Source organism: Botryllus schlosseri, chromosome 4 (genome assembly GCF_051294905.1).
Source record: "Botryllus schlosseri isolate E-star chromosome 4, Bs_hap1, whole genome shotgun sequence".
NCBI lineage: Eukaryota > Metazoa > Chordata > Ascidiacea > Stolidobranchia > Styelidae > Botryllus > Botryllus schlosseri.
Genome location: NC_137239.1, coordinates 12,081,703 through 12,096,042, shown reverse-complemented (window position 1 = coordinate 12,096,042; position 14,340 = coordinate 12,081,703). Strand labels below are relative to the sequence as shown.

At 40.1% G+C, this 14,340-nt stretch overlaps 1 protein-coding gene across 5 annotated transcripts in view; it reads right to left on the bottom strand.

The window, feature by feature from the left end:
- LOC145437050 (uncharacterized) overlaps positions 1 to 14,340 on the bottom strand; it is a 120,513-nt gene that overhangs the window by 5,186 nt on the left and 100,987 nt on the right. For 3 of the 5 annotated variants that reach the window (XM_080314221.1, XM_080314223.1, XM_080314224.1), the window contains one exon: positions 4,908 to 4,961. The exons of the other annotated variants lie outside the window; for them this stretch is intronic. In XM_080314221.1, the coding sequence (XP_080170347.1) occupies positions 4,908 to 4,961 (54 nt within the window). The remainder of the gene's footprint in view (positions 1 to 4,907; positions 4,962 to 14,340) is intronic. 5 annotated transcript variants of the gene reach the window in all.

Sequence of the window (14,340 nt, the reverse complement as noted above, 5' to 3'; positions counted from 1 at the left end):
AAGCGAAAAGTTGACGATGATGCTATGCAATTAAAACAAATCAACTGATAGGAAGGCCTACTTCTGTTTCGTTGTCGGAGAAAACGCAAAATGTAATATTTGTTGTATAATATATATATATATCACTTGCATCCGAACATCCTAACTATTTATAGGCCCAATATATCAAATTACGAGGTGCAAAATAAATCAACTGAATTAAGCAAATGCTTGAGACAACAATAAATAATGTCGATGTCGTCCTTACAAAAAAACGTGAAGAAGGCAAATTTAACACAGTAGCAAGCCTTTTACTGAAACGTATTTAAAGGTAACATGCTGGCTATGATGAAGCATTGTGCGTTCTGAAGTTTAACCAACGGAAAATCAGCATATCTGTAAGCCGATCGCTGCTCACAAATTGAATTTACCATCTTGTCTTAGGAATCGTGACAACCTACTTCAATCCCTAATTTAGACGAATTGATTGAAGATCACCTGATTGTAAAATCTCGTTAATGTTTGTGGCTAATGTGCGTTATCATCAATGCAATATTTTAATTCTTTTAATCCATATCTATGTATTATATCCAGTTGGCGTCTTGGCTTATAATTTCGATCATACCAGTGGTTCCCAACCTCCAGTGGTTTCCAACCTTTCTGTCCTCATTCCACACTTCCGATTTATTCTGAATCTTCATTCCCCACTATCCAAAACTATTTGCTTGTTTGAGTTCACAAGACACACAACCACACCAGTACGCACGACAATCGCCTATAACTACAACATAACCCGTATACCAGTGTTGCCACTCTAGGTTTCTGGAAAGACACAAGATTATGTCGTGAAAAACACTAGATTAGTAAATTGCAGGAAAAATTTGCCGTTGCCAAGTAGGCCTAGTCATGATGACCAAGGTGCAAATCCATAGATAAGAAGTGTTCCACACATGAATTCGATACATATGTACTGCATGATTATTCAACGAATATTAATGAAACGAATTGATATACTGCATTATTATTCAACGAAAATTAATGAAACGAATTCAACAGAGTAAGTAATATTGTCGCTCTCGAATTGTACGGCATCATAAAATTATCTTTCGATTGTACACCGTCCATCAAACATAAGTATATTTGATGTGCTCATTTTGTGACTTCGCCAAAGCAGCCCATACTTCCGAAAAATCTTAGACGAAGAAAAATCATCAAGTTCATCAAATAATATCACGGAGGGAAATTGCACAGCTAGAGGAATGATTGATTTTACTTTTCGCTGTGTTGATAAGGCTGTTAACGGATTCAATACACTCAAGTACGAAAGTATGCTGTCCTCGGCAAATGAAAATCTTGCCTGAATCTATAGAGGGAATTCAAGAACAAATGACAGAGAATCAGAGCGAAACCGCGCTTCCTTTTTTCCGAGACTTTCGCTCTTAAGTATAACCAATATATTACCAAGTTTAGTACGAGTATAGAATGTAAACGTTTACATTCTCTAGTACGAGCGGCATGACGTGGGCGGATTCACAGCGCACCCGGTTACGTAATAATTGCTTGTTGAAAACACGCAGCAAGGGAGAAGGGACACCAAATCGCCTTATTAGCGATAAATTTGGATGATAATTTAGTAGTCTAATGTTAGAATGTTCATTGTTCGCAAAATTGCAGAAAAACACTAGTTATCAAAATTGTGCAAAATAAAACACTAGAACACTAGGACGACCGAAAAAACACTAGATCTAGTGTCAAAACACTAGGAGTGGCACCACTGCCGTATACGTATTGTGAATCGTTACCGGTATCCATCAATATTGAGCGAAATCGTTATATCACGTCATATTGGTCGCGCTGGATGCGTTTGTGACGCAACCATTGATTATCCAGAGTTAAATGAGTTTTGGTGAACAACACGCTATAAAATTTTCGATACATTCCAGAGCAGTTTACTGGTAACGGTAATAGCGCATGTGGCTCCGTAAATATGTAGTCTATCCTGCATATAATGTTAAGCAAATGCATCTATTCCCACCAGAATCCATTGAATTCCACACTAGTGGGGAATTCCCCACCGGTTGGGAACCACTGGATTATACTATGATGCGGCCCGCGAACGGATTCCGATGTTGAATGCGGTCCGGAAGCTGAAAAGTTTCCAACCTGTGTTTAGATCGTCATCTGTATTTTGCGTCGCACTACTTGACTTCTTCGCTTGGATATAGATAGAAGTCGTTCCAAAAGACCTATACACGTTGTTATAGTCTATAGAGCAGTGGTTCCCAAAGTGGGCGATATTGCCCCCAGGGAACGATTTGGCGGTCTAGGGGGGCGAAAATAACGAAGGGGGCGATAGGGGGGCAAAAACGGACGAAGGGGGCGATTGCGCGTTAAAATGGCTGTATTGAAGTCGTGACTGTAAGTACCGTACCCCAAACCCCCTAATTGGGAGTGGGCGGCCCGAAATCGAAGGAAGCCCAAATTTATTTTGTGAATTAACATGAATGATAGAGTAATTTTTCAGAAATTCAAGCGACTTTTTCAAAAGTTTTCGCGCTGTGCGCGATTTAATATTTTCATGTGTCTTGATGTTGGGGTCCCCGTCACCCAACAGAAATACGCATGATTTCTGGAAATAGGAGACTTCGGCGTCGGCCATTACTGCGCCACGACGCACCAAGACATATGAAGGTAGAGGCCATGGTTAGGGGCTATTTAATGCATTTATTAACATTCGGATTTTCAATAGCAGTTGAAGTCAATGAGAAGATTATGGTCGATCAAAGTTGTCAACAAGGTCTTTGAACTCTGGCTGCATGTCGGACGTATAAACCTTAAGTTCACTGTACGTGAACAGCAGTCAGATTGGAACGCAGCTCGAACAAAGGACTAATGAAGAACCTACCGTCACTATAATTTGACGTAGTAGGCTTCGTGTCCGTGGCCACATTATCATGTAAGACCGGATACGATCGGCGGGCCACTAAAAATACCGTCAAGGGCCGGGGCCGGCCCGTGGGCCGTATGCTGCCCGCCCCTTGGTCTAGAGCAGGGGCGGGCAACTTATCCAGTCGGCGGGCTGCATATAGAAAAATTAAGTGCTTGGCGAGCCGGATTGCTGAATCGATACATTATTTGCCAATTTATCCTCATATACAAGGCATAAATCATGTACAATGAATGTATTTTAACGACTGCAATGACGAAGACAATGTGGATTTGAGAATAGTATTGTCATACAGGCGTCGCCATGTCTGCTTCTATCTGATCATTTACCACACGGTGCAATCCTTTAATAAAGATCTCAAGGCGTTCGATAAGCCCGGTACCACAAACTTACCAAGATGTCAATTCATTAGGGTTAAGTAGGCCTACGTCCTCTACGAAATTTGAAAAGTATCCGGCGACCCGTTTTGAGTCGGCGATTACGGAATCAAAAATGTGAAATATCAGCCTGGTGTAAATCACGAATGTAGTGGACAAACAACATGATTACCACAAACGACATTAGGGTTGAGCACATATTGTAAATGGCGATGGTGCAAGTCTTCTCGCTTCTACAAACTTAAGGTCCACTCTCACACGTTGTGCATGCGCAATGCGCATACACGCATATGATAACACAGTCACTAAAATTTGACGTAGTAAGCAAGTACTGAAGTGGGGAATCTCGCCTGACTGGGGCCGCGGGCCACATTATCATGTAATACGAAAAACTGTCCGCAGCCCGGACAAAATACCTTCGCGGGCCGGATCGGGCCGTGGACCGTATGTTGCCCGCCCCTGGTCTAGAGAGACGTTGACGACTCTATAATTGCATAATGGCCATTGCTGTGAATATATAGTCGCCAACTTCTCAGATAGGCTTCAAGTATATAGGCTTGGTCGAAGATATGCTGATCATTATTTCAGTATCCTCAATGTGATGGAGAACAGACTTTATTTTCTTTGTGGCCGCATAAAAGGTACATATTCGGATTTTGTCATCTTGTAAACAGTTATTACGTCACAATTAGTAATACTCGAATACTCGACTTGACTCGAAGTATATAATACTCGATTCAAAATCGAATCACTCATGTACTCGATTTTGCCCAGCCCTACAAATAACACGAAAAGATGTCGCTGAGTTTGATTCAACAGCAATCGATTATCAGGAGTTAGTCTGACGGTGAATACAATGTCTGGTCTAACCTATTATCTCGCAAGTCCTCGTCGAAATTGCTAACAAGGCGACGGAAGGTATTGATTTATGGGATTATCGCATTTGAATGTTCCAGTCCAGTTGATACATTTGGTGACGCTTGAAAAGTTATATGTACTTGAGCGTTGTGGCAAAATGTGACCTGAGTCGCTAGGTATCATGTACATTAACATATTACTTTATTGAAATGTAGGGTTGGAATTGGAAATATGACGCCACGTGACGTCATGGGCATTTGGTTAAGCACTGCAGTCACGACGTCAATGGAAGTGGGTTCGGATCCCGGTTCTGATAATCTCCTACGTAATTATAATAACAAGAACCTTTCATGGGTTCGCACCACCCCCACTATTTACCCTAATTCTCTACTGTCAATGTCATTTCATTGTGACGTCACACATCAAGATTCGTTACATAATGTTTAATAAAAACAATAAAAAACATTTTTCAAATAGGACCATGCTTTAAACATTATTGTTTTGAATGCAACCCCAATTAAAATCGCGGTAATTTATCGGAATACTTTCGTCTACATTAATATTTCTTTGCGACCTATGTCATCGACTTTCGTCGTCGCGAATGAAGAACCCAAACTTGAATTAAATATATCGCATCCTCCCAAGATATGACTTTTTTTAAGACTGGCGATTTAACTATTCCTATACGTTATAATTGCAAAAGGACAACTTCGTCACCGATTTGTATAGGTAATTGAATTACTCACCATTAGATATGATCATGATGTTATCATGAAGGCTTTCGTTCATTCGTTTGAATTCTAAGAAATAGGTGCAAATTAATAAATCAATGAGTGTATATAAGTAGATGCTCGATCCAGAGTGGTCATAGCATTTATAAACAGCGTCTCATAATATATTCACTCACTATTTAAGTCGATAAATGATCACTATTTGTCTACATAATTAATGCTTCGTCGACTGTCATCGACCCTGGTGCGTAATATCGCAAATCAACAACAAGATATGACTTATTTCAAAGACTGACTATTTAACTTTTTATATGCGTTATCTTTTCTAAAGGGCGATATAGCAATCCGATTTGTAGCATTGAATTGCTGTGGTCATGTTGATGTCGTTTAGGCGTTCGTTGATTCGTAGGAGCCCTAAACAATGAATGGAATTCAAGATATCAATCAGGGCTGTAGAGTCGGTAAATTTTTCCTCCGACTCCAACTCCAGAGTCTTTAAACGTACCGACTCCGACTATTTTCCTCATAGAGCTCCGACTCCGACTCCAACAGTACTACGAATTTACTTCAAAATTATAGGCCACAGTGACGGTTGAATGACGTTCATATAACCATCAAACATGTGAAAAGGTATTGTTGACGATGGCATGCAAAATTGTGTCATTGTGACACATCTCGAAATATTCACTGTGCAATTATCATGTAAGTATTCATTTCGAAATAGTCTTCCCTTTTTCATATGTTATAGTTTTTATAATATGGACAAGCCACGGATACTCTAATGCAGTGATTCCCAACCGCGGCTCCCACCTAGCCTTCTTGCGGCTCCCATTATGTTTGAAAATCCCACAAAAATAATAAAAAATCAATTTATAACAAAAAAATAAAATTCATTTTCTAAAATCACCCTTGCTTGGCTTCGAGTCTGGAGTTTATAATTAAGGGTTGTATTTTTGACTTTGTTTACAATTTTGACATTTTTTGACTTAACGCTACAATTTTGACTTAATCTAGGAACACTCTCATCTCCATAATTATTACTTCACCGACTGTGATCGACTCGGTTGCGTACTATCGCAAATAAACAACCCAATAGTGAAAGAAATATATCGAAACCGCCGAAGATATGACTTATTTTTGAAACTGATCGGAAATCTATATATATGTAGATGATAATGATATTTGAAGAGTTACCGATGTGCGGTACGCCGTCCGACGTGCTGGATCGCAGAATGGCGGTTGCGTATGTTATTCACTTATATTACAGCGTTGTAACGACTCGAATCCGAATTTTTCCTAATAAAAGCACGAGATCTGCATCGCCGGTGGCCACCTGATAATTGAGACTTTCATAATAATCATGAATATCTTTAGCTCGCTCTCGACGTACTGGGTCATCACATCCGAATCTGCAATCGTGGGCGTGAAAATCGCATCTAAGGAACAATAAGATTATCCCTTGTCCGGCCGAATTACGATAAAACCCATCAGGTCGATAATTGCGTATCCCCACGTGAATTTCAGACCCGTTAAAAGCGTGGTGAACATGCACCTTATGAATATGAGAATACCAATTCATCCACTGGGTTACAGTCTGAGCATTTCGGCGCGGTCTTGACAGGTTTGAATTTAGTACACTCGGCGTCGATTGGTTGCCAACGTACCGCAAATCCGGTTGGACTTGGTCGACTTAAAGCATACAGATAGAGTGAGTCGCTGGTCAAACTTGTTATATGTCGCGCAATCTGTGCATTTTCCTTATAGACATGTTCTTTGATTCGAGTTACACCTGGTTTTGGGTGTCGATGGAAAATGATCGATGGTCCACCCGCTAAATTATCCCTGAATAGCGAAAACAGATCTTTATGTTTGTCGTTGAACATTGCGAAATCCCGTGGGATGCTATTAAAAAGATGTCTCGATACAACCCCGAGCAGACAGACCGTATCCTTGAATATATCAACATTGAATTGACTTTTGAAAGATTGGAATTGTTTTTCTAAAACCTCTATGAGGTAGCGAGTATCGTTCGCGTTGCACCATCCGAGATAATCACGCAGAGAGGTCATTTTGTTGTCGTTCCAAACCTTCAAACAGTTTTCATATTCCGATGTTGATATATTGTAACCTTTTAGTGGGTTATAAAACTCGTTGTGGCTAGGAAGACTCGAGTTATCCAACTTCTCCAAACTAGTCAGAAACTGATGCGGGAAGTGAGCTTTAGTGGTGCTACATTTGAAGGCTTCCAAATATGAATCATACGAGAACCCGGGTGCCAAGTAATTCACAATATCCAAGAATTTGAGTCTGTTGGTCGTCATTGAGAGAAATTTGTTACCGCGTTTCAGTACACTAAGATTGTCATCAACGAGAAAACCAAACAAGTACGCTTTGAGCCAGTTCAAGTCATACCGATCACCATTGAACGACAAAACAGGAATTTGACGTAAATAACGCATAAACTCCTCCTGTAAACGTTCAAGGGGTATTGGGTGTTTTGAAGGATCAAGCGCTTTCATTTCGGTAATTTTTGATTTGAGCATGTCCAAGTAGGGTTGATATTCTGTGAGTGACAGTCTGAATGATTCGCTTTGAATATCATGAAAATGATCAATCATTTGTGCGCACAAATCGTTTGTGTCACCGCTCGAGACAATTACATGCGACTCCGAGTAACCTTCCACATTAGACGATATGCTAACAGAGATGGGGATGTTCTGGTGCTCTCGCAAAGTTTTAGAGGTATCATACAAGCTCTCTATACTGAACGCGATACGGTATTTGAAATAACGAAGCTGACGAGGAACAAACACCCCTTCTAGATCAAGTTTTTCAAAGATGTTCAGAGGAGGGCTATAAACCCAGCCGGGGAACACTTCAACAGGACCCGTCACACATTTGTGTCTGGTCAAATCATATTGTTCAGTAAACAACCGTTGACAAACATCACATTTATAGGTCTGTATATATCGCCTCATATCAGTAATGAAACAGAAATGGTTGCTTTCTAAATGTAAATACACAGGTTTCGCTTCAAACGTACTACGCCGGAGCGCGACAGCTTTACCCTCAGTTTTGGTGTAAACGAATATGGCCACATTAAACAAGACCTCGATATCATTCAACACGTCAAGTGTCACACCAGATTCTACACTGACACCATATACCGAAGTAAATTGTTGAGCCAAATCTTTGGTATCTTTTCCTACTGAGTGACCAATACAGCGAAAAGCACACAGATTGTCATTGTACCGATGTCTATTTTTTCGATGGGTAAATGTCATGACGCATCTCGCTCTCGCAAGCCATGTCGGTAGCTTAATACCAACACAACCAATCAGTAAATGACCCGTAGGGTATACATAAAACTGGACATTAGTCAGACAGACTGGCAGTGACTTTGTATCTGCTCGAGAGTTTTGTAACAAATCAAGTGCGGTTTCCAAGTGAATAGATTCAACAAATTCATCGAATTCAGGTAGTGTTGAAATTAGCGCCGGTGTTTCTAATACACTATCGATGTTTGCCGAAGCGTGAAAATACCGAAATCTCAGAGTCTCAGTGTGATATAAAATGAAGGCCTGTGCGTAGTTCACTTTAAAGGTATGTGACTCGGAGAAAAATATCGCTTGGATATCGCGGTAAACATCTGTTAGCTCACGATCGATAACTCGAATATTATACACATGACTGGTCTTTTTCACTACATACGATTTTATCGCTTGCCAGTTCTGATTTACAACTTCTTGGTGTTCGTCGCCAATCTCTGGCGGTGCATTCGGTTCTTCGCGAACACGATTCCGTCTGCGTCGACTCATCTGTAAAATTAATAACACGTGGTCAAATTCAGCACTTGGGGAACATGAAACTAGTCTTACTTACATTCTAGTTTCTTTGTTGGTGTCTTCGATTCTTTACGCTTAATAAAACAAGTAACACATCAATCTATGTCCACTAACGTTGTGTTATAGCAGATAACTTACCAGTAGACTCGCGCGTTCAACTCGAGTTGCTCTGTCTGTTCAACAACAAAATCGTTACATCATGCTCAATAGTTCTGAACAGTAATAACTCACCGTTTCAATTCTTTAATTCCGACGCTTGTTTTGTCTGTAGGATAAACGAATAACATATTACGTTCATAAATCCAAGTAGCCTAATCGTACCGAATAACTTACTAATTAACTCCTTATCCACCAATTCGCGATCGAATATACCCAGACAGTAAGCCACGTTGTTCGCCGCTCGACACCCGGAGAGAAAGACCTAAACCGCTGATTCGAGATTAAAAGACCACCAGCGCCGTTGGTGGTTGCGCTTTCAGAAGCTATTATTTATGGTTCTAATGTAAAATCTGAAACGGTAAACAGAAATTGAGAATACACACTCACAACAATGAAAATCATGCAGCACAATCACAAATTATACTTCAATTTCGTTCTAATTTCTAGAAGTCGATGTAAGTACTCATCGGTTGCGGTATTTAATTCAGGTTGAATCTCATCGAGACTCCAACGCTGACCCTTGACAGTAAGCAATCGTTTGATATCAGTCATGAGCTTTGTGACAGTCAAATTTTTTTTCTCCATCAATGAGTCAACATAACATAGTATTGAACCTAAATGCGGCTTAACAACGTCAATAGTCTGGAGGTGGGTAACCATTTTGTCAACTGTGTATTGACATAGTTTTTCTTCTTGCTTGTTCTTTCCCTTCACGTCGTCGCGAAAATCGTCGTCACTCACGGTTTTCGATTTCGCAGGTTTCTTGCTAGCCTTCTGTCTGGGTTCAGTACGACTCGAATTTTTCGATTTCGCATTACGAATCTGTTTAGTTGGCAGTATGCCTACCCCCGCCGTTGTCGATATGGCTCTTTTTCGAGTCGGCTTGTCGGTTGATACAGATTTAGGAGTATCAGTTACCGATAGCGACCCCGCGGAGCGTGGTAGCGTCACCCCAGAAGTCGACGGCTTCTCAGTACTCGGTAATTCGGTGCTAACGTTCGCCTCATCGATCGGTACACACGGCGTCGTCAACAAGTTCGCGAGGTCGTTAATCGCGCTTTCTCTAGTTAGTTGACCCGACTTCAGCCACGTCTGGCGCGCTATATCTGTATAGTTTGACTGCATTTCGATCGTTGTCGTAGAGTCGCATTCTGTGGATTCAACTCTTAAATCCGGCGTCATCAGATCACCAGGATTAATCGCATCAAAGATATCCGCGTTCTCTTCAAATTGCGATTCGAATGCATTTGGTTCATAACCAGATTTGTCAAGATTATCTATCTGAACCTCGGCCATTGTATAATAATTAATCTAACTGCTCCAACCAACGTTTATGTCTGCGACAGTGAAGTATAACAACCGGGTCGCGGTGGTGTCTATTTATAGATTTAATTTTTCACACGCTAACACAGACCTCTTCTTTCTAGGTGATCGAGAGGTATATTTCACCATTTTAACACCTCGTGGTGTCATGGTTTACTTTTTCAGCTGATAGTTATTCGTTATGACAACTAGTGTGATTATTGAGAATTATCTTCTGTATTATCATAACTTAACAACCCCCACCTTGAGCGAAACGGAAAAATTCATCCACAGAGTGCTAGATTTCTATGTACATGGAGAAAACGTGAACCGTGTTCGAAAGTGTGATTTTACCGCGTTGGTTAACTCGATTCGATCATACGGTATCGACTGGAATGGTGTGTTTAGTGTCATAAGCATTGCAGCGATGAAGAGCGACATTCGTTCGATTGCATTGTACAGAGATTTAACAACAGACATCTTGAATACTCACTACAGTACATTGATAAGTGAATGGGTAAGAAGAAAATTCATTCGTGTCGTTTGTCACTTGTGAACGGCATCCTTTCTTACAGAACTCCTGTAAAGTTTATTTCAACCCAAGTCTATTCACGCGGGTCATCAGCGTTATACAAAGCCTGTTAACCTGTTTTATAACACGCGGTTAATTCTATAAATGACGATTGATTTGTTGATGACTCTCACTTTACCAAACGATATGGCATCGAACAGCGTCACCAGCATGCAAGTCGGAGCAACTTCAAATTTCCATGTCGGTGTCAAATTCGTTTCATCACCCAAAAGAGGTGGTGTTTGTCAATATCTCAAAGGTATATTCATCGACGGTAATAATGAAGAGATATCTTTCACGTGTTTCAATCGCGAATTATTCGGGAACATTGAGAAAGCATTCAACAAACGAAAAAATCTCATGGTCAAATCCGGTTGGGTCCAAATTGATAAATTTACTGGCAAACCGATTGTATTACTGGGTCGGGCTTCGTCAGTAACCCCGCATGGAAAATCGAGACATACGACTGAAGAATATCCATTACTGACCTGCGAATCGGTATACGGGAATAAAGACGAATACGTATCGATCGCTGCTACTTGTGTTTCTCGAGAGGAGAAGATGGTCAATTCCGACGCCGGAAAGGAGTTGAAATTATACAGTTTTACATTGAAGGATGATACTGGCGAGGTGGTTTTGGATCAATGGACCAAAGCCTCGCTCGTACCCGGGAAGAAATATCAACTCACTCGTGTTAAAAACTGTGTCGGCAGATTGAAAATCGATCAGTTAACTAGACTTGTTGAATTGGAAGAATAGTTTGCTTATTTGTATACCACAATACAATATTTCCATTCACAAGAAATGTTTGGTCTATGTGATTCGACAACTGGGTTAGCGCGGTGTTGTTCTACTGGTCGAGGTGCGAAAATTGCGCTATCGCCGTGAAGTCGCGACTGTGAACAGCAGACTATTCTGTAGGTGCGAAACAGCGGTATGGAAGGTGCGAATAATCCGATCTGAAAGTACTATTCAGCTAGCGATCAATAGCGAGGAAAGACTTAGAACACGATCGGTCATTTGTCACGACTAAACTACATCATATATAATAATTTACGATATACACATTAACAAAGGTTCATTCACATGACTATTTATTTGATACATATTCAACACCGCGCGAGAGATGCCCGAAAGGGCGATTCACGGCCGCACCCATAAGAACACATGGCGAGTCACCACAGAACCCGTAAGAATACACGACAGGCGAATCACCGCCACCGCCTATAGCAAAAAAGGCGAGTCACGACCCCGAGTTTTCACGGCGAATCACGACCGCAGCCTATACCCGAAAGGGCGAATCACGACCGCACCCATAAGAACACATGGCGAATCGCGGCCCCGCCATAAGAGATAAGAGGCGAATCGCCACCCCGGGTTTTCACGGCGAATCGCGACCCCGCCATAAGCCACAATAGCCCGTCACGACCGATCGACTATACTACTGGCATAGCCATCTCTCGTGGTGTGGATTTACAGAGGTAGGAATCACGCACAAGTAATATTTTGGTAATTAGTTTGTCACGGAGCCGGCGTAGACGGCGATTCGGTTACCAACAATCAGTAAGTCGCGAAACTGGATTTCACTGGTAAGATTTAATAAGTAACGAATAACAGAGCCATCGCAGACGGTGATTCGAAAACCAACAATTTGACACTTTCTGGTGGTCGCTATATGTTTTGACACTCCGGAATAGTGGTGGACTTTAGTTGCGTGATAAGAATATTCAAGCAATGTGTCAATTTGTCAACTTGAAATGAAACTCACTACACAACTCAAGTTGATTCGTATCTGAATGTTTTAAATCGGTACAACTCTAATCCTTTGACAAATCCCTTTAACGCGTTTTTGTTGAATCGAACGTAACCTGAATATTACTGACGCCAACATTCAGCCGCATCGGATTATTCGCACATTCCGCGCCACTGTTTTCACACTTATAGAATCAATACCAACTATAATTCTCCAAGAATCAAGAATCACAAGTATGTGCATTACACAGTTATTGTCTTTATTAACTTGAAATCAAACACTTAACAAAAACACGCAACTAATCATTTGGCAACTCTAGCATTACCAAAAAAATTCCAGTATTGTTGATTGAAAATCCTTGAGTCATTATTATCAAAAATGTTATAGTACCGCATCGGAATCCATTCGCAGGATGTACTAAAGGTAAATCCAGATAATCCAAAATGAAATATTAGGACTTTGACATAGTCTGAATTGAAATAGATTGACAAACATGACTACCAACTTTCACCCAGTCACATTTCGAGATTATACGCACATTGATTTGAAACAAGTAATGAAACATTGCAACTCTATTCGCAATCCCGCTTTCCGTTTTTCAAAGTGACATTTAACATCTTACCATACTCAAAAGAATTATTCACAACATTAACCGGTGTTAAAAATCTAGTTTTCACTTACTTGATTATATCACCACAACTCACAAACTTGAAATAATTCAACCTGGTTGTATTCATATGGCCGATAATTTTTTATTCAACTGTAAAGGTCGTTACTATTCTGTAAAACAAAGTATTTACTAATCGGCACATATACACTTGACATAAACCTATTACATTTTGAGTATACGATATTTGAATGTCTGAACAATAACTGAGAATTAAATTATCACAAGTGAATCCGTATATTACAGCATAAAAGATATTGGAATGTCAGCAACTCTTTACGGTTATTGTTACTACCACATTAACTAATTTACCCGCCCAACTCGTCATGATCATTCCTGAAATCAACACAAACATGACCACTGACTTGAGTTAACCACAAAACATCATCAAGTTTTAAATCCACTTGTAGCTTACGGATTATTTGAATGCGGGTTATCTTTTATTGCAATTGAGTTAACGAAATAGTATTAAGACTCGACATTTTAACATTTTACCATACTCAGTCAATCAGGAAAACCTTGCCGAGTAAATCCGTTTGTAACTTACCCAACCAACTCAAGAGTATCCGTATAGAAAGTAGACAAGATTACTAGAGTACATACAATCGCTACAGTCTAAAATCATAACAAGTTCGGTTGTATTCATATTCCGACGATGCGTCTTTTTTTGTTCAATTGAAGTAGTTACTATTCTGTAAGATAAAGGAATTACTACGCGGTATATTCTGCAAGACAAAGTAATTACTACTCGATATATTTTGTAAGACAAAAGTAATTACTACTCGATGCAGGCGCCTTGAGATTAACATAATATTTTTGAGTATACGAGATTTGAAAGTCTGATCAACGTAGTTGGGGATTCATTTCTTACAATCGAACGCTGGCGTTGTATCGAAAGTTATCATGCTGTAAACATAAGGATTGACACATTGATTTGACATATGTAATAGTTGATCATGACTTGATTATTAAATTATTTGCGTTAATTAGACCCGACGTTGTGGTGAAGGTTATTTTGACATCAACAAACTTTTCAGTACCATTGTTATTAACATATTGAGTTGTAAACTATGTGTGTCTAAAATGTTCTCGATTGGAAAATTATTCAGCCTTGGTACAAACCACGCAGTGTATTGTGGATATCAGGAAAT